At 39.7% G+C, this 20,086-nt stretch overlaps 1 protein-coding gene across 1 annotated transcript in view; it reads left to right on the forward strand.

Annotated features, from left to right (window-relative positions):
* LOC122815830 (kielin cysteine rich BMP regulator) overlaps positions 1–20,086 on the forward strand; it is a 2,917,372-nt gene that overhangs the window by 1,056,993 nt on the left and 1,840,293 nt on the right. The window contains exon 8 of the mRNA XM_044088633.1: positions 17,890–17,957. Coding sequence (XP_043944568.1) covers positions 17,890–17,957 — 68 coding nt within the window. The remainder of the gene's footprint in view (positions 1–17,889; positions 17,958–20,086) is intronic.

Here is a 20,086-nt window from a genome sequence, read left to right on the forward strand (position 1 = left end):
CTCCTCTACCCTACGCCCTTTCCCACCACCCCTGACTACCATACATTTATGCCTCACACAACTCCTTAGGCCTTCCCCCCAACTCCAATCAGCCAATAATAGCCTATCCCTACCCTAACTCCAACTAACCAGTAATAATCCATCCCTTACCCTAACTGTAATCCCTCTCTCTTCTTTTCCCTCTCTCTCTCTCTCTCTCTCTCTCTCTCTCTCTCTCTCTCTCTCTAATTACTGCTGTCTCCACCCACTTGCACATTCTCTCCCAGACTACAGTTTCTTTCCTCTTGCTTTTACTCTGCCCATACTTCTCATCTTTCAAATAATTTCTCTGTTGCTCTTACCTACTTCTCACTTCCCACTATCTACCTTAATACAATCTCCCTTTTGTTCATCTCTGTAGTAGTCTCTTATCTACCTGTTTCACCCTTACCTTACCACAACATGCTATTGAACTTCCTCCTACCCCCCTTTCTTCTCATCCGCTTATGTTTATTTTCTTATCACACTAATCTAATCTACTCGTCACCATCCCCCACTCTCTCACAAGATACCCCAGCTTACAATATTACCCTATCCTTCCTAATCTCTCCCTCACTCTATAACACCTCATACACTCAGTTTTACAAAATAAAATATTTAACCATACTCTATCTACCCCCAAACTATAAGTTAAAAACCTCTAACCACTACTTATATTACACTAAACCTAATATTCTTCATTCAACCCCCTGCTAGATGGAGATATCCACCCCAATCCTGGCCTATCCCCTACCACTACATCCATTACCACCAACTCACCTACAGTTAATCAACACCCTTTCTCTCTAACAAAGAACATGTCTATTTTCTCCATAAACCTATAAAGTCTAACCAATAAAATAACCGAATTACATGCTTGGATAGTCCATCATTCCCCTCACATCTTGACACTTTCCAAAACATGTCTCAAACCTCATATCTCAAATTCCAAAATCTTACCCCCTGGCTACAACATCTTCCATCAGGACAAACTATCCAAAAAAGGTGGAGGTGTTGCTGTACTGTACTCAGAGCTACTCAACCTCTCCCCCCTCTCCCTCCCCCTCCCTGACTTTCATCCAGCCGAGCTTATCATTCTGAACTGTCACCTTAACCAACACAAACAAATTGCTATTGCTGCCATGTATATTCCTTCTGGCAACAATATACCTATTTTAGAATCTATTCTATCCTGGATCTCCCAACATTTGCCTTGCTTGACAATCATACTAGAAGATGTCAACACTGATTGGAATGCATTGGTTCTAAATTCTCCCTCTCTTAGTATCAACCTCTATGGGTTCAGTCAGCTTATAATAGCCCCATCCGTATTAACAAAAACACCTCAGCTCTAGAGTAGATGCTAACATCCAACCTTAATCACTACCACAGTCCTACCAGTCTACCTAACTCACTAAGTGATGACCTCCATACTTTCATTCAAAGGCTTCCCATACCACAAAAACTCACCTATATAGAGAATGCCGCAATTTATCTAGCTTTAATGAAGAAACCTTTAACAAACAACTTTCTCTAGTTAATTGGTCACACCTTTATGACCTTCCTCTAAATGATGCTGTTCTTGAGTTCAACAACACTTTCTTTAACATACTAAACATCCTAGCACCTGTTAGAAAAATTAGAATCAAGACAAATCCCACTCCCCGGGTCACCAAAAACACCCTCGCCATAATGAAACTTAGATACAGTACCTGGAAGCAATGGTTAAAGTCAAAATTCTCCTCTCTCCTCCTTAAATTCAAAGAACTAAGAATCCTCACCAAAAACACATTATTCAGGACAAGAAAAAATTCTATCAGGAAGCCCAAACTACCCACAACTCAAATCCTAAAATAATTTTGTAATACTGTGAACAAGATTCTTCCACCCAGGGAATCATTGTACTCCTAACCCTTTCTCTGATAAGACACCACTTGACACTGACACTTTATTTAACACCTACTTCATAGAATCCATCCATAAACTTACTCCTGCTGACCAAAACCAAACACAGTCCCCCAGCACCCACAGGTCCTGCCCCCCACAGCCTTTTCCCTAAAACCCATCTCCACTGCCTACATAAAATCCCTCATACTGAAACTCAAACCATGTTCTCCCACTTTTGACAACCTACCCTCACAGTTTCTCAATCTTGCAGCTAATACTATTTCATATTTCATCTATAGCTCTGTAAACTGCTCTATCAATTAATCCACTGTCCCCAACATTTGGAAATCATTCTGTACAATTCCCCTTCACAAAGGAGGTAACTCCATGGATCCCTTTAACTTTCAGCCCATAGCCATCCTCTCTCCTCTCTCACAAATCCTAGAGAAATGCATTCAAAAACAACTTCTCAAATATCTACTGCAGGAAACCCTTCTGACCCCTCTCAACATGGTTTCAGGCCCCATTGCATCACCTCCACAGCCCTTCTATCCTTCACCCAGAATGTTGCCAAGGCCAGAGACAGAAATAAACTGGTGTCATGCCTTATCATGGATCTTTCCAAGGCATTTGACACTGTCTCACACCCTAAGCTCCTATCTAAACTATGTGATCTCAATCTCTCCTCCTCCATTATTCTCTGGCTCTCTAGCTATCTTAGCAACAGGCTACAATCTGTTAGATGGCAAACCTTCTGCTCTTCTTTCCTATCTGTTCAAACAGGAGTCCTTCAAGGATCCATCTTAAGACCTCTACCCTTTAATATCATCACAAACAATCTATGCACTGCCTGCTGTACACTGATTCAGTATGTGGATGACTCTGCTCTTGTTACGGGCTCTAAAAACCTCACTGACCACCATGCCCTCACACAGAATTCTTTCAACACCATTGAACACTTGTTGATTAACAACCAACTCATCCTTAACCCTAAAAAAAAATAAATTATGTCTTTTCCTTCCAAAAACTATGTCAAACCTTAGTGCCTTCTTCTGTATTTCTTCCCTGGAAAACACCATCATTCATTCCTTCATTCTGACTCCCATACCAAACTCCTAGGTATTAAAATAGACAACAAACTAAAATTCGACCTTCACATCCAACATTGCATAAAAAAAAAAAAAAAAAATCAAAAACTTTGTCTGTTGTATAGGAACAAAAAATATCTATCCACTAACTCAAGGACTTCTCTGGCACAAGCCTACCTCCTCCCCTACCGACTGTACTCATCCCCTATATTTACCCACCTCCAAGCCAACCTTATAGCCAAACTTGAACAAACCTACAACCAAATTGCTAGATTTGCCTGTAACCTCCCCTACAAATCTTACCACTGCTTCGATCTTAAACAATTACATTGGCTTGAATTCCCTCAGCTACTCCAACTATCTCAGATACAAATGTCCATTTCACTTATTAACAAGCCTTCAGACTGTCCCTCTCTGTCCACTCTTATATCCCTCTATATTCCTACATGTACTCTCCATAGCACAGATTCTGACTCAACACCTACAAACCAAACAAATTAATAGGGAAATTGCTCTATAAATGTGCAGTATCCCATACCTGGAACAAACTTCCCAGTAATATAGGTTCTATCAAATCTACCTCACTCTTCAAAAAAGAACTAAAAAACTGTCTTGCTAAGTTACCATCCTGCTTTTGCAACCACTCCACCTAACTCACACTCCCTATAAATGTCCTTAACATGTTCCCCTTTCGTAAAGGAAATATTAGAAGTATTGTACACCCTCGCTATGTCTACTAAACAGTTATATACTCTACTCCACTGTCTTTTTCCTCCAATACAAATTAACTTCTTACTTTTCTCTCACCTCTTCTCACTTCTTTATACTTAATTATTCTGTTACGCATTTCTCTATCTCCCTATCAGTACTTTTTTTCCCTTTCTCTATCTATTCAATTCCTACATATATTTTAAACATGTATATTTCCTGGTTTATCTGATATGTTTATTAGAAAACAACAATTATTTTTACGACTTGTATATATATATATATATATATATATATATATATATATATATATTTTTTTTTTTTTTTGTTTGTGCTCTATGTTATCTTTTGTGTGTTATTCATTTAAGCAATAACCGACGATGTGGTGTGGTATATTGAAGATTTACCCATGGTTGGTGTGGTTTAATCACGAGGGTGAAGCCCGAGTGATTAAATAAAGCCAACCGTGGGTAAATTTCAATATACCACAAGCACTGAGTCGATTATTGCTATTATACAATGACATTATTTAAGAAAAAAAATACTTACTTTTCTTAAATAACGTCTTTGTATAACGGCGCATTACTGTTCTTCCGCTGGTTGTGGTACACTGCTTCCCTGTTTTGATGTACTGAGCATGCGTATGGGACTTGCGTCTCACGCATACCCAGTACATCAGTGCTTTGAAATGGAAGCAACGGAGAAAAGAAAGTCTCTGTTGCTCCATTTTTCCTTTTTCTTTTTTTTTTTTTTATTTGTTAAAAAAAAATGCTTTGAGCAATTTATGCCAACGGAAAAAAGTCTATTCGTATATTGTGGGATTTACAACAGGCATGCTGGCCAATAAGCGTGCACGTTTTTGAATATTAATGGGGGGGGGGTCATTGTATAATTAGTATTTGTTCATTTGTATATTTGCTGTTTTTTATATCTTGTTAATATTTCTTGTATAGACAACATATCGTATTTTTTTGTGTGGAGCTTTTTTCCTTGGGTCTCTACTGAAAATGGGCCTCTTGGCCCAGTTGGACTAGCCCGGTCAACAAAAGACAAATAAATGAATAAGCAAAGTAAAATAACCCTCTTAGCTGCCTGTTTAGATTGGTTGGGGGCTTTTAGTATGTTTGGGTTTGTTTCTCCGCCACTTGGACAAGATTTTTTTCTTTTGTTGTATAAACAGTTGCTATTGTGATTCCATCAGGTGCTTTGCCTTTTGAGTTTGTCTTATTCTTAATATGAGTGGACACACGTCAGTCTCTACAGCTATCAATATGGGTGTACAGAGATTTTTTCTAAATAGCTCAACATACGTTATGGTGTTTATTGGGTTTAGGTGTGCTTGGAATTTAGCCAAGGTATTGCTTAGTAGAGAGAGGTTAGCTTTGGAATAGTTCCTAAAGGGTTTTGATTTCACTGGATCGCCAGATTTAATTTTTATTTCAAGTAATACTGCTTTATGGTCATATCTGACAAGCAAAGACATTACACTGGGTAAGGATCATCAGCTCCATCATGTTCATGAGTACAAGGTCAAGGATGTTTATATTAACAAAGTTTAGGAATCACTGGGCTTGTGCATTAGAAGTGGTGCAGGATTCCCAATCTGTAGAGGGGCAGTTGAGATTTCCCATGAATATCATATTAGGCTGAACGGTGAGGGACTCTAGAACATTGAGATAGGTACTATGGGTTTTCTGGGACATGGGGTGGAACCAGTAGTTTGCAACTTCATGGTATGAGACCCTGTTTATGGTGAGGAGCACATGCACGAGTTCCAGTGGGTCGTACACTTTAACTAGCCTGGATGTGAGACTAGTTAAAGTTTTAATGTAGTCTGCACCAGCAAAGCACCCTTAATAGCCTTCTAACCCCAATGTACCACCCATGTTGTAGTTCACTAATCAAAGGACAGGACAATATGGATGTGCAGTTTCCTAACTTTTCTGTAGCCTGCTTGGTAGATGTGGATGTCTTGAGACAATGTATCAGTTGTCTAATATTATATTGGCAACCACTAAATCTTTATAGAAGCAGTTACAGTATGCAAGAGGAGTACTTACAGAATGACACTGGAGGCTAAACTCTTGCATACAAGTGCACATCAGGTTGTTGAAACCACTCACACAACACCCACCCCACATAGCACACAGCACAAACATAGACTAACGTATGCTGACACACTTAAAGGCAATCTTCCTAAACAGCAAAGATCACCTAGACCACCCGTTACCAAATCTATGCCTCCCTAAGCCCAAAAGCACTCAGAAAAATCAACATCTAACAGCTCACATACTATCACTGTCAGTGGAGCCTCAAACACTTTGCCCCTAAGGCAATCAAACTCACTTCCCAGGACTCTTGTCATAGGGGACTCTATTGTAAGATACACTGGAGGACTCTATTGTAAGATACACTGACGCCCCTCTAACCAGGCTGAACAAGGAGAAGATCACTGTTAGTTGCCTATATTGAGCCAGGATGTGTTAAATCATGTACACATTCAAGTAATTAAGCCACAGGTACCTGTATGATTCTATCATAGTCCATGTAGGTGTAAATGACCTGAGATGTACCTCCCTGGACTATATGAAAAGACACATTATGGAGTTTTCATACTATGTGTCACAGGCTGGTACGAGCCTAGCACTGAGCAGCATATTACCAAGGATAATGCCACAATGATTAATTTCAACAACTGGCTGTCTTTCTGGTGTCATGTTAAGGGGATCCAGTATTTGTCAGCTTGAGAGGGCATGATCAACAGACCACACTGCTTTGCCAAAGATGGTCTACACCTTTCCCCTGTAGGCTTTGTAATACTAGCTAAAAAATTATCCACCCCATAGTGCCTTTTTTAAGTAATGCCAAATTAACAAACCTACCAACATAACAAAATCAACCCAAATGAGCCTCAAGGTGTTACTGCTCAATGGCAGGAGTGTAGATAAAAAACTACACTGCCTCCAAGCCCTTCTCACACTTGTGAATATAGACATCTGTATAGTTATGGAGACACGGTTTATAGTGGCAGAGAGTACCCCAGAAGTGCAAGGTTTCAGTCCCTTTCACACTTTTAGACTAGTAGCTGCATAGACAAGGGCAAAAGGTGGAGGTGTCTCAAAAGACATCAATAACAAGTATACATCTAGGGTGGTAAGACATGATGACATGTTGGAGTTCCTTCATGTGCAAATCACCAAAGATAGAATCCCATACCTTATCCTAGGCAGCTGTATCCCTCCATGTCCCAAGAAGCTCATAATGACCTACTGGATACACTTACCATCCAACCAAATACCCTACTCATGGGAGAATTTAATTGCACCTCTATAGACTGGGAATCCTACACAGCCTCAAATCTACAGGCACAGAAATTCCTGAACTTGATCAATACAGACACCCTTGACCAAATAGTGAATAGATTCATTACAGGCTGCAACATACTGGACCTCAAGCTAAAAAATATGTGAGAATGCTGCACCCCTCAATGTCTCATACTCCTTGTTAAAGTTTGACCACAAAGCTGTCTCCTTCAAAATCAAATTTAACTCTGCAATCCCATTAAAACCAGTATGAGTTAAGAACTATTCCCAGGCAAATAACCTGTTATTAATAGGTTCATAGGTAGGTACTAGGCTATCTGTCTGAAGGCATTTATAAGCCTAGCTGGAATGTGTTGGCTTTCGCCACCCCCTTAGATTAGTTCCCTGTGCCTCTGTCCAGCAGAGCCATTGAAGTGATCCCTGGGATAAACTTTCTGCTTCTCATCCACTTGTCAAGGTTTCTCTTGAAGAGGGTTAGCGAGGAGCTCTGCCTAATGTAGATTGGAATCTGGTTCCAGAGCATTGGAAGTCTCTGGGACAGGAATCTATCCCTCCGGCACGTCCTATTTATTGCTGTGGTGAGGTTTAGATCCCTAGAGCTTGTGGCTCAAGGGGATATAGTTTTCTTTAGGTGGAGCATGTCCATCAATTCTGGGTTGGACATGGCCTTGTATGTCAGGCAGATATCACCTCTAAGTAGGCAGTATGCAACCGAGTACAGCTGGAGTTTCTTCAGTCGAGCTGCATAGGGCATCTGCTTGAGGCCAGTGATCCTCTTGGTGAGGTACTTCTGTGGTCTTTCCAGTTGTTGCAGGTGTCTTGTAAGGTACATCTCAAATGGGGCATTATACTCTGTGATGGGTCTGATGAGTGATGAGTAGAGGGGCCCAATGACCTCTTTCGATCTGGATGCAAACCCTTTTGTGATTAGGTGGGCCACATAGAAGGATTTTCTAACCACTTTGGCAATGTGATTATCAAAGGAGAGGTCACTATCTACTTGGGTCCCCAGATCCCTTATTATGTCTTCCATATTTAGGGGGCTACCACCTATGTGGTAGTTTGTGGGTACTTTGTTTTTTCCAAAGGGGATGACTATGCACTTTTTGGCATTTAGCTTGAGGCCATGGTTTTGATACCAGGTATCTGTCTCAGTGAGACCCTTTTGGAGGATGTCTGTGTCAGCTGGAGAGTCAGTTATAGCCCCTAGTTTGCAGTTGTCTGTGAACTTGGTCAGCCATAGTCCTCCTGTGCTTGCCTGTACCTCTGAGAAGTATATGCCAAACAGGAGGGGTCCTAGGCCTGAGCCCTGGGTGAAGCCACTTGTAACTGGTTTAGAGTCAGACCTAGCTCCCGCAACTCTTACCATGTGGGTTCTGTCCGTGAGCCGGTTGGCAACCCATCTCATGATGTAGGGGTTTATGTTCAGGCTGATGAGCTTGTCTACAATACCTGAGTGGGGAATCGTGTCGAAGGCCTTTGCGAGGTCCAGGTAGGCTGTGTGGACCACCTTTCCCTCATCTATAGCCTTGGTAACTGTCTCAAAGAAGTCCACCAGATTTAGGAGGCATGATCTGCCCTTAACAAAGCTGAACTGGGTAGGGTACAGTATTTGGAGGTTTCCAATGTCTCTGTTAATGAGATCCATGATGATGCGCTCCATAGCTTTGCAGACCAAGCTAGTCAGGCTTATAGGGCGATAGTTCCTGGGTCCATTGTGGCTCCACCTTTGTGGAGTGATATAACCATTGCTGTGCACCACTCTATGGGCACGTAGCCTGTGGAGAGGCTGAGTTTAAACAGTGTGTTTAGGTGCGGGATTAGTTCATCTTTGAGCTCATGTAGGCCTCAGCCTGGGACATCATCACTGATTTTGTGTTTTTGGCTTTGAAGAGGGCTGTTTTAACCTGAGTGTCTGTGATTTCAGGGACACTACATTCTTCTGGTATAGTTATGAGCCCTTTTGGGGGTGAGAGGGGGGTGAAGTTTGCACTGAACCTGTCTGCCAGGATGTTGACTATATTGGTCAGTTCAGTGTATTTTGTGCCATTCTGCACTAACTCCGAGCAGATCTGAGAATTGCCACTTAGATTCTTGACATAGCTAAAGAATGCCTTGTGGTTATCTTCGGAGTCCATGGCAATTTTTCTTTCGAAGCTAGCCTTGGACAATTTTATGAGGGAATGTAGTTTCTTGCTGATACTGATTAGGGATGTCTTCCCTTCTTGGGATTTTACTCTTTTCTGTACTAGTTTCCTCCTTCTATTGTATAGCTTGTTTATGGCAGGGGTCCACCAGACTGGTTTCCTTTTCTTGGAGGAGTGAGTCTTGGTTTTGTTTGGGATAGCATGATCCATGCATTATTGTAGGTGCCCGTAGAGTGCATTAGTAAAGGATTTTGCAGCTTGGACAGTGTTATCCTTTAGCATGGAGGCTTTGAAACTTCCCACCTCGGTCTTAAGTAACATAAAGTTTGCTTTTGAAAAGTTTTTCACAGTGCTTTCTTTGACCGGGGGTGGTGGTGGAATGTGGATATCCAGAGTGATTAGTTTATGGTCAGATTTAACCAGCAAGGGGTTGACCTCCAGTGTGGAACACCAGTCGCCCATGTTGGTGATTACTAGGTCCACTATGTTGTCACCTTTGGTGGGGGGTGTTGACCAATTGATCCAGGGCATTTGAGTTTATAAATTCTAGGAAATGTTGGGCAAGGGAGTTTGTACTTGAGTAGTTCTCCCAGTTAATGTTTGGGTAATTGAAATCACCCAATATCAGGGTGTTTGATAGGACCTTTATGTTTCCCAGTGTTTACAGGAATGCAGAGTGGGGGTCCTGGGACATGGTTGGTGATCTGTAGCAAGCTATAATTTGAATAGCAGTTTTTCCCATTGTTAGTTGCACATGGATGATCTCTGAAGCATCATGCTGTGCCACTAACCAGGAGGTGTGGGTATTCTTGATGAATATGGATACTCCCCCACCTTTTGTGTTTCGGTCTGGGTTTTGTGGCCGAAATGTATGGTATGAGTTGTAGCCTGGTAGTGCTGGGGTGCTCTCTGGAGCCTTAAACCAGGTTTCTGTTACTGCACATATATCGATTTTCTCCATACTGAGGAGTGCCTCGAGTGCATGCATTTTAAGATTTAGACTTCTGGCATTGAGTTGCATTACCCTCAGGTTTTTGTTACTTATGCTATTTATGGTGGTGGGTTTGTCTTTTGAGCCTTAAAAAAGGCACTATGGGGGTGGCAAGAGCCTTGGCCAGTATTCAACAGCCTAAGCTTGACAGGTGCAAGCCATCTCTAGTGAAGCAGCGTGGCTGGTCGAGCATGTCATCCCAGGCTGACAGATACTGGATCCCCTTTGAATGACACCAGAAGCTTAGCCAATTGTTGAAATTGATAATTTTTTCTCAATACTGTGGCATCATTCTTGGTGAGGGCAGGATGCTACTCAGGATCAGGGTCATACCGGCCTGGGCTACATTATCAGAGAGCTCCTCCATGTCTCTTTTCATGTAGTCCAGGGAGGTATGGCTCAGGTCATTCACACCAACATGGACAATGACAGAGTCATATTTGTACTTGTTCTGGAGTGGCCTGAGTGCTTGTGTTATGTGGTGGATCCTGGCACCCAACAGCCAGCTAACAGTAACCTTCTCCTTGTTCAGCCTAGTGAGTGGGACGTCAGTGTGCCTGACTATAGATTCACCTATTACTAGTGTGTTGGGTATGTTATTTTGCCTTAAGGGCTGTGATTGTGTGGCATACTGGTTTTATGAAGTATGTTTTCATGGTTTGTGTTGGGGGGTGGAGGTTGTTGGATGTCTGCTTTGGAGGTCTCTGTTGCTTTTTCAGATTTTTATTTAGAGCCTCTGAGTATGTTTTCGTGTATTTATGTGTGTTTTTTGCCAGTGTTGGTTTCATGGGTCTATGTGAGACTGGTGGTGTGATGCAAGTAATTCCCTTCTCCCCTTGACTGCCTGGTCCAGTCTTGGGTTGAGAGAGCTTAGCCTCCAGTTTGGCTGTATAATTGCATCTCTCGCATGTATTAGTGTTTGGTGGAAGGAGGAGAGGGTTGTCTGTGTACATGAGGCAATTGTAACATTGCCTCAAAATGCCCAGCTTCACCAGTTGGACCGGAGAGTACACCTGAAACTGCCCTTTGAACATGCCTGGATAGGTACAGTGAATTGTTTTACTGATTGGCTGGTAAGGTCGAATAGAGAGCCTTATCCTTCTCTACAGTATAGGGGGGTCTAGAGCTAAGGTTTATTAGTGCTTGCTATGAGTTTTGAGCAAGTGCCGGGATGAGAATTGAATGGTTTGAGTGCTTAAGTTAAAGTTTGTCTAGTTCCAAGGGGAAAAATTAAAGAGTAGACTTTGTGGAGCCGGGAGTAGTTATACCCTAGCTAACCGGCGCTGCCCACCGCACAAATGCAGGTTTTATAGCAGGGAAATGAAAGAGAGAAATTAGCCCAAAATGGCCAATAAACTACTAATTTCTGGATGAAACCACTCCTCCAGGGACAGATAGGCTGCTCAAAGCTCCCTCTCTCACAGTGAACAGAGAAACTTCCTTCTATCTAAGTAAGGTATGGGCAAATACAGAAACTTGTAACACAGCCCTGAATTCAGCACTAACCTGAAAACTGGACTATACTAGCTTAGAAAGGCAGAAAAACAAGTATTTTTTTGTTTTTTTGTTTTTTTCAGAAAATAAAGCAGATACAATCAAAAAAACACTTTAAGTGATGGTTTGTCAAAGTTTATTGTCCCCTAAACCCCTAGAATACAGCAGCCTATGCTGTATTGCTCCCAGAAACTCTGCACAACCATGTCAGTGGTTGCATAGAATCTGGTGTAACTACGAGAAGTAAGCCCAGGAATAAACCACCCTGGGGGCATCCCAAATTAACAGATGTGCAACAAAAGAAAAAAAATATGGCAAAAATCAGGAAAGGTAATTCCCATAAAGATAAAAACTTTCTCATCAATGTAAATGGGCAACTAAGAGGGCTATGTAGGTCAAGCAAAAACTTTGACATTAAGATATCCTCCCAGGTGAAAGATAACCATAAGGCCTTCTACAGCTAATTCAGAAAACTCAAGGGCTGCACACATCAATCTGCTAAACTGGTGGTTAATGGTGACACATTCACCGCGCATTAGGATATAGAGAACTTGTTGGCAGACCAATTAATTTCTAACTTTACCCCCCCCTCTCATCCCAACCCCCCCTCAAAAAAATACCCTCAAACATAACCCCTCCATCTATAACTAGGGAACATTTACTGGCTGTACTCACTAAAACTAAAACACAGCCTTAATGGGCCCAGATAACATCCCAGTGTACATCCTGAATAGCCTGAAATGCAGCTTGTCAGGACCTATGGAGTCATTATTTAACTATAGTCTTAAAACAGGCTTTGTGTCGCATGAGTAGAGGACTGTGATGTTCATCCCTTACATGAGGAAGTACACTCAACAGCAAGGGTGCCCGCAGGCATGTGCAAGGGGGTGCACTTGCACCCCTTTGGAATCCGCTGAGTTAATCTTTTTATTTAAAAAAAAAAAAGTTTTTTTTTTTTTTTTTTTTTAAGGCATTCTTCTTTAAGAAGCCCAGTCGCAGGTGTGCTGACATCATCGCGCGAAGTTTGCGATGAAACACTGAAATATACAGTTGTTTTCTAGAAACAACCTCTTCATTAGTTTCATTTATCTTTAATGTGGAATTATTCAGATTACTTTTACTTCGGCAGAGATTGTGTGTATTGACTGATATTGGTGGATTGTAATGAGTGGCTTTTTATGGTTGAAATGTTCTGAATTGGGCAGTTTGTCATTAATGGTTTGTATGTTTTGTTTCATTGCTTACTGGAAAAAATGTTCAAAACTATAAATTTAAAACACACTCAAACAAGTGTTGCTGTATAATACAAGGGATATAATTCAGTTATATATTATATATTATAATTAACACATATATTATATATTATAATTAACATAATCAGGTAAATCTAATAACTTTTGCATGGCCCTAACAGTGTGCAAGGAGCCTATTGCTTGAAAACAGTTCAAAGGTAAATAACCTGCCACTGGCCAGATGCATTTTCTTTGAATGTGGGTTTCAATGCTGTTTCATTGAATGTGAGTTTCAAAAGTAGAGAAGCTTTAATGCCAAGTCTGTTTTTGTTGTAAGACTATTGCTTTGTTTAGGTTTAGTAAATGTCTGTCAGTATTTGGGCTATAATGTTTGAAATAAAAGTTGTAAATTAAATCCAACTGCCTGTAATCATTGTAGAACTAAAGCATAAAACAGTATGTACACAGAGATTTGAACAGTGTCTATGGCAAATGGGGAAAAATAGCCAAGTAATGGGACACTTGAATGGATGTGTGGGCGGGGCTTGAGGTGGGTGGACTTGGGCGGGGCTGTGTTGGCAGGGGGCGGGGAGAGCTATGTGGGTGGGGCTCTGGGTTTGCACCCCCCTGCAAAAAATCCTGCGGGCTCCCTTGCTCAACAGATCCCTGAAACCACAGACCCATTAGACAGACTAGTCTTATTTGCAAACCACGGAAAGAATTACCATGGAAGTCATCAACAAGGACATAGGAAGCCATTCCAGTTTGCCTTCATCAAAGGAAGGTCATGCTTACTGAATCTGATGGAGTTCTTTGAAAATGTCATTAAGGGAATGGATGAGGGGAAAAAGGTGCATACTGCCTACCTAGATCTGGCTAAGGCATTTCATACAATACCGCACAAGGACATTGTCAACAAATTTAATGAACTGCATATAAACTGCTTCGTAACATGATGGATAGCTAGCTGACTCACTGATATTACTCAGGAGGTTACAATCAGTGAGGTTACCTCCACAAATAGTCCAATCACCAGTGGAGTCCATCAGGGCTCTGTGTTAAGCCCAAGCCTCTTTGGATCTACTTCTCAGATGTCCAAGCCAATGTTAAAGGCCTCTGGCTAACCAAGTTCACAGATGATTTCAAACTGCGAGCAGTCATTGAATCCCCCCAAGATGAGATTACCCTTCAGTAAGGTCTAATACAGACAGACACATGGTGCCAAAGCCATGGCTTAAAAATCAATAACAAGAAATGTATCATGGTACCTTTTGGAAAGTCTGCCACCCTGGGTAACTTTGTCACCAATAAAACACCCTTAAAGGTTGATTCACTAGTCAGGGATCTGGGGACTCATGTAGATGGTAACCTAGCTTTTGACCAACATGAATCCAAGGTAATAAGAAAATCCTTCTATGTTGCTTAACTTACAAGCAAGGGGATGGTAACTAGGTCAGAGAGTTCATAATGCCGCTATACTCAGCCTTCATCAGGCCCATCATAGAGTATAATGACCCTTCTGGTATGTACCTCACCAGACACATGCAGCAACTGGAATGTCCACAAAGGTTCCTTATAGAAAGAATACAGGGAGTAAACAAAATGTCCTTTGCTGATCACCTCAAAGCCCAGTCTGTTTACTCGGTATCATACAGACATCTGAACATTGATATTTGCATGGCATGCAAGGCATCCCTGGACCCAGTTTTGGTGGACCAGTTGCACATCTACAAAACAAACAGCATCAGAACTACTAAATTAAAAGACCTAAATTTTGCTTGTGACATAACTATGACATTTTTGAGTGACAGATACATTTCTCAGAGAATTCCCATTCTCTGGAACACGTCCATCAATGAGAAGCAAAGTTCATCCCTATCCCTATATAAGTGGAATTTGGTCCAATGGATAGATCATCAGAAATTCAGCCCTGGTCTAGCTCCTACATCTCTGATGGGCAGAGGCAGTCAGTAAATTACCCCCTATATAAGTCAACTTTGTGGGTCACATTTGGGTTGCTTGGCTAGGGTTATAAGAGCCCTAGTGGTCATTAGGCTAGTGTACACCTTTGGAACACTTTTAGCCTTGCTTTGGGGATACAGGTACATTTATTAATGATTCTGAGGATCAGGTTAAAAAAAAGATCTGAAGTTTGCACTCATTAATTAGTTACATTCTCACTTACCGTTAGGTTTCCCACTGACATCCTCTGTCATGGAATAAGCCAGTGCTCTAACTATGAGATACACAGCTGCTCTAGAATTCTAGAAGACTGAAATATGTCAATGGATAATTCCCATTTGCATTTCTTTGTGTTGCAGCACTGTGGTAAGGCTGTCTCTGAATCAGAAATGGTTAACATGAGGAATATACCTTGTATCACCTCACAGTAACCTGTTTTGGGCTAAAGTATAGCTTATGAGTAAGAAGGATAGTAGAGCTGGAAATTGAGTGAAGAAATATATAATTGAACACTATACTTAGTACCTTAGCGAGAAGATTTAAAAGAATGAACTAGCAGGAGCTAGAAGGTGCAAGAATACTTGATCAAATGCAGAAGGGGATGCTTGTGAGTAGAGAGAGAGAGAGAGAGAGAGAGAGAGAGAGAAATGTCAGCCAGTGTTGATCTTTTCCATAGCACACCTCTGGATTATCAGGAAGCAATGCATTCCTTCCACTAAGAACTCTGCTCACTCCCTTTTGTGTATTGATGTAACTTGAATAACAAGCGCATTTCATGAACAAAAAAAAAAACAAAAAAACATTGCATGGACATCAAAAGAAAAAAAAAAACAGAGACAGACCAGCTTACTATTGGAAATAATAATCTCATGTTTGTAAAGCTTTGCCTGTGGTTCTCAGCATAGTATTGCAGTCATAAGTTAACAATAATTAACAACTATCATCTTTTAATTAGAGGACAGGTGTAGGACAAACTAGATGGTATGATTTTTCTAAAGATAACTGTTAGTGTTCATGTATGAATTTCCCTGTACAAGGGTGCATGTTTTCTGCATATTTAATTATCAATGACTTTGCATAATTTTAAACAAAGTATTTTTTATTTTTCATATCTAATGGCTTGTGGCTGACTTATTACTGAAGTGTATAAGGTAATTGCATCGAACTGGTAAAATAGAACTGTTGGTATCCGTGACTCTGGATTACCTGAGTAGTGCAGCTGCCAGCGGCTTGGTACCATCCAAGCAGGAAGGGTTGATAGCAATAAAAATGTATCTTTATCCTGTACTGTAGACATTTGTATGCATATAAAGTAGTATATACCATGTATTTATTTATTCAGCATTTGTTAAACATACCAATATTCAATTACATTTGGTAAGACAGTGCATGGTGTTGAGCTGAGAGACATGAGGGTGGAATCATGGAAATTCAATGGCCATGATTCTACTCCAGCCATTAAATATGAAGCTTATTTTGATGGGGCAGGTATAGGTCACACCTCAGGTGAGAAATGCACAATTGCCATATGCTCATACATCTGTGCCTAGCATCTTTTATTAAGTTTGTAACTTCTTAAAACAGTATCTCAAATGACTACACTGGAGTCTTATGGAAATAAGACATTTAAGTTTTGTTTATTTTTTTTTTAATTTGCTTTATTTGTGTATTTGATAACCATGAAAGACAAACTGAACATAAAACATTTTCATTGGAGGCACAGGCAGAAAAGCTCCACATAAAATGATGAACAAAATCCTAATACATTTCAGTATGACATAACTAAGGAGTATACTGGCTGGTAAAAAGTCAAATTAGTAAGTAAACAAAACTGTATGGATGCATATAACGTATTATATTCATGTGGAGTTCCTGCAGTAATCTTTACAGGACCCTGCTTTGTTCTAGTCTTATTAAAACTTTTGTATCATTGCTGATGATTTTAGCAAGGGGTAAGCCATTTATCACCTGAATATTAGCAACAGGTATGTCATTTATCACCTGAGGTGTATATTCTGGAATATTCCTTCTGCAGAGCTTACTACAAGTGATTAGCTGGTACACACCTATAAAAATAATGCTGTAAAATAAATTGTGCTGGTGTCTTGTTAACACTGCTTTTGAACTTCTCCCTTGTAACTGCTAGCTTTGAAATGATGCATACTGTTTTGTTAGTACAGCTTTCATAAATGTAAGGTGTTTGGACTTTGTATGTTAAGCATTTAACAGTTCCAGAGAGGAAAGACAAAATAGGAAAGAAACACATGCAGTCATATTTATTCATTTGAATTATTTACTCAAGTAGAGCTCTGATCTCCATGGACCAATTTAATTTTTACCCAGAGATACAGACAGAAATAAAACCAAATTATATAAGACAGTACAGTGAAGTCAAGATAGTAAGTACAAGCAGAACACAGCACAGCAAGAAATTAATTATACTACAGTGATCAGAAATAATGATTGCTAAAATAAAGGTTACAGAGTGTTTAGATTAAAGCAGTGTGAATATAGTAGTACAAGGTATTTATGTAATCATGAGATAAATAAAACCATTAAAGCAAATGCAAAATAAGACTCAAAATCAGAAAACTTAGTCATATTCTGTAAGAGAAGTACTTACAATATATATTCTCAGCTATATATACTGTAAATCTGTTGTAGTTTCATGCTTGCATTACATGCTAAAATGCATAGGTTCTGTGCTGATGAGGAAAGATTTTTCTCTACTCTTTAGTGATTGTCTTTACGTCTACCTATTTTTTCACAGCATTTCATATTCTGTGTCTGTACATTATTTATGATAAACACAAATGTTATTTATTGGGATGAGGAACAAATATGTGTATTACTTAATGTCTCCTCTGAGTGATTTTTGTAATAGATAAATATTTTCATACATTAAAATGTTCTGCTTTTTTAGTTGTATTCTGCTTTGCTAACAGATTCTGTTTTCGCAGATGCACATTATTTATTAGTGTGTAGATGTAAATTCACTTCCTTTTCCTGTTTTTTGTTCCTTGCCATTCTCCTCTGTAGGATGCACTAATGGGCGAGAAAACGGTGAGAGCTGGAGACCAGAGCCCTGTGCAAACTGTACTTGTGAGGTAAACACAGTTTAATGTGTCACCTGTAACTGAGACATAGTGCAGCCATGTCACTTAACGACTGGTAGAAAGCTAAGTATTAGCTATTTGTCTTCACTTTCCTTTATGAAGCTTGAACTGTCTGCTCCAAAGACATTTTTTTTGTGTCATCCTTCTCTACAGGATCTATGGCTAGTGTCAATCATCCTTTTAGTAATGTCTCTGTGAGCCTGTTATTTTTAAAGGGAATGTGTTTAATTATGAAACTGCCTTTTATTCTCACTGCATAAGAAGAGTCATGATAATGCTGAAAGAGAAAAAAATGACTGTAAAATGTCTTCAGAGGTGCAGCCCCAATGTTATATACGTCTTGCTGCACAGGATATTGATTGCAGTGTATACAGCTGAGGACTGCTAAAGTGAAAATGGGATTAAAATGTCGGTGGCGTTGTCTTTATTTCTAAGGGTGAGAAGAGGGGGTCCATAATGATACTTGTACAGCAGTACCATCTCCTAGTTGGAGCAGGAGGAAGTGATTTTGGGAGTACATCCTGATTAATCCCTACAGTAAAGCAACAGTTTGAATCCAAGGAGATATACACCTGCTAACTGGCCTCTGTATACCATTACTGCAAATCTTGCATCCTTGGGTAGTTAAGTACTTAAATAAAAACAGAAATCCCTCCATGGCTCCTATCTACAGTGAGTGGCACAATTGTCCCACTGCCTCCACTGGGCCATTAATAGTTTTAGTTATTTGAGTCACTAGTAAGTGGTGCTGGGAATACCAGGGACAGTGGATGGAGGGAACAGACCACAAACATTATCTTGATGAAATGGTGGGTCATGCTGTGGAGTATGTTAATGTTTTATATAAGATGTAAAATTTCTACATCATTCGCTTTAAAAACATAACATAAGTATTGTGACCTATTCAAACTTAAGTATCAAATTTGTAACTGACAGTATGTGCCCTTTCAGTATTTTGGGACCCCTCATTGTGAGTTCTGATACTCTGAAAAACTAAGTGCAAACCTTGGAGCATAACACTGAAGTGCAAAATTTGACAATATCCCTAAAAAGCAGTTTTTGCAGAATACATGCCCCAACCCCCATGCATCTCCTGATACGGAGGAAGTACCCCATACCCTAGGTTCATGTATATTCAAACTATAGATTGGTGTACCTCAGAGAAAAGGGATTACTGTATAGTATAGCAGTTTCAGAGTTGTTTTATATATTTCCTATTACTGAACTGTAATTCTTGCTTTTCCAAGGATTGCACTTACAGTCTTTGATCATAAAATGTGACTCAGTGAATGTAGGCATGACTTCTTGGACACCACCACCCATGTGGAACTTAAAGGATAGCACCACTACATTTCTACAAAAATAGTGAGCTGTGATAATGACCAGGGCAAGGCAAATAAATCAATAGCTTGATAGACTTCTGCATTCTTTATACAGAAGTAGTTGTAACATATCGAGGCTGCCTGTTATTTCTTTTGGTTCGGATTGCTGTTCACTATAATTGCATGGTTATATTTTCAGCACTTCTGTGATACTAACTGATTGTTAATTCACTACATGTATTTTATCTTTGTTATAAATGCATATGTTGTGCTGTAACTTGAACTATGAAGGTTTCATCTAATGAAGAATTCAAATGAACACTTTCAAAAATGCCATACCTTTAGAAGAATTCTAAAATAAAAGCAGTATATGGACTGCCAAGGGAGAAAAGATTAAGTGAATTTAAACACAACCCAAAGATGCTGCAGTATATAACAGTTCAGCTCAGAATGTTTAATTTTTCAAGTGCAAATTGTTCCAAAAAAAAAAAAAAATCACAGTTAAACAGTACAAACTGATTTTAGTTAGATGCCTGTTCAGCTTCTTTCTATATATATATATATATATATATATATATATATATATATAAAAAAAAAAAATATATATATATATATATATATATATATATATATATATATATATATATATATATATATATATATATATATATATATATATATGGGTTCCATACACTAGATCAAATTTTCACTAATTCGAAATAGTGCATGGAATGCTCACTGCAGGGAAAGTGCACTTAATCGAAACTGCACTTACGCGAAGTTCAGTACAACGAACTG

The sequence above is a fragment of the Protopterus annectens genome, chromosome 11.part0 (assembly GCF_019279795.1).
Source record: "Protopterus annectens isolate FY-2018-M chromosome 11.part0, PAN1.0, whole genome shotgun sequence".
Lineage (NCBI taxonomy): Eukaryota > Metazoa > Chordata > Ceratodontiformes > Protopteridae > Protopterus > Protopterus annectens.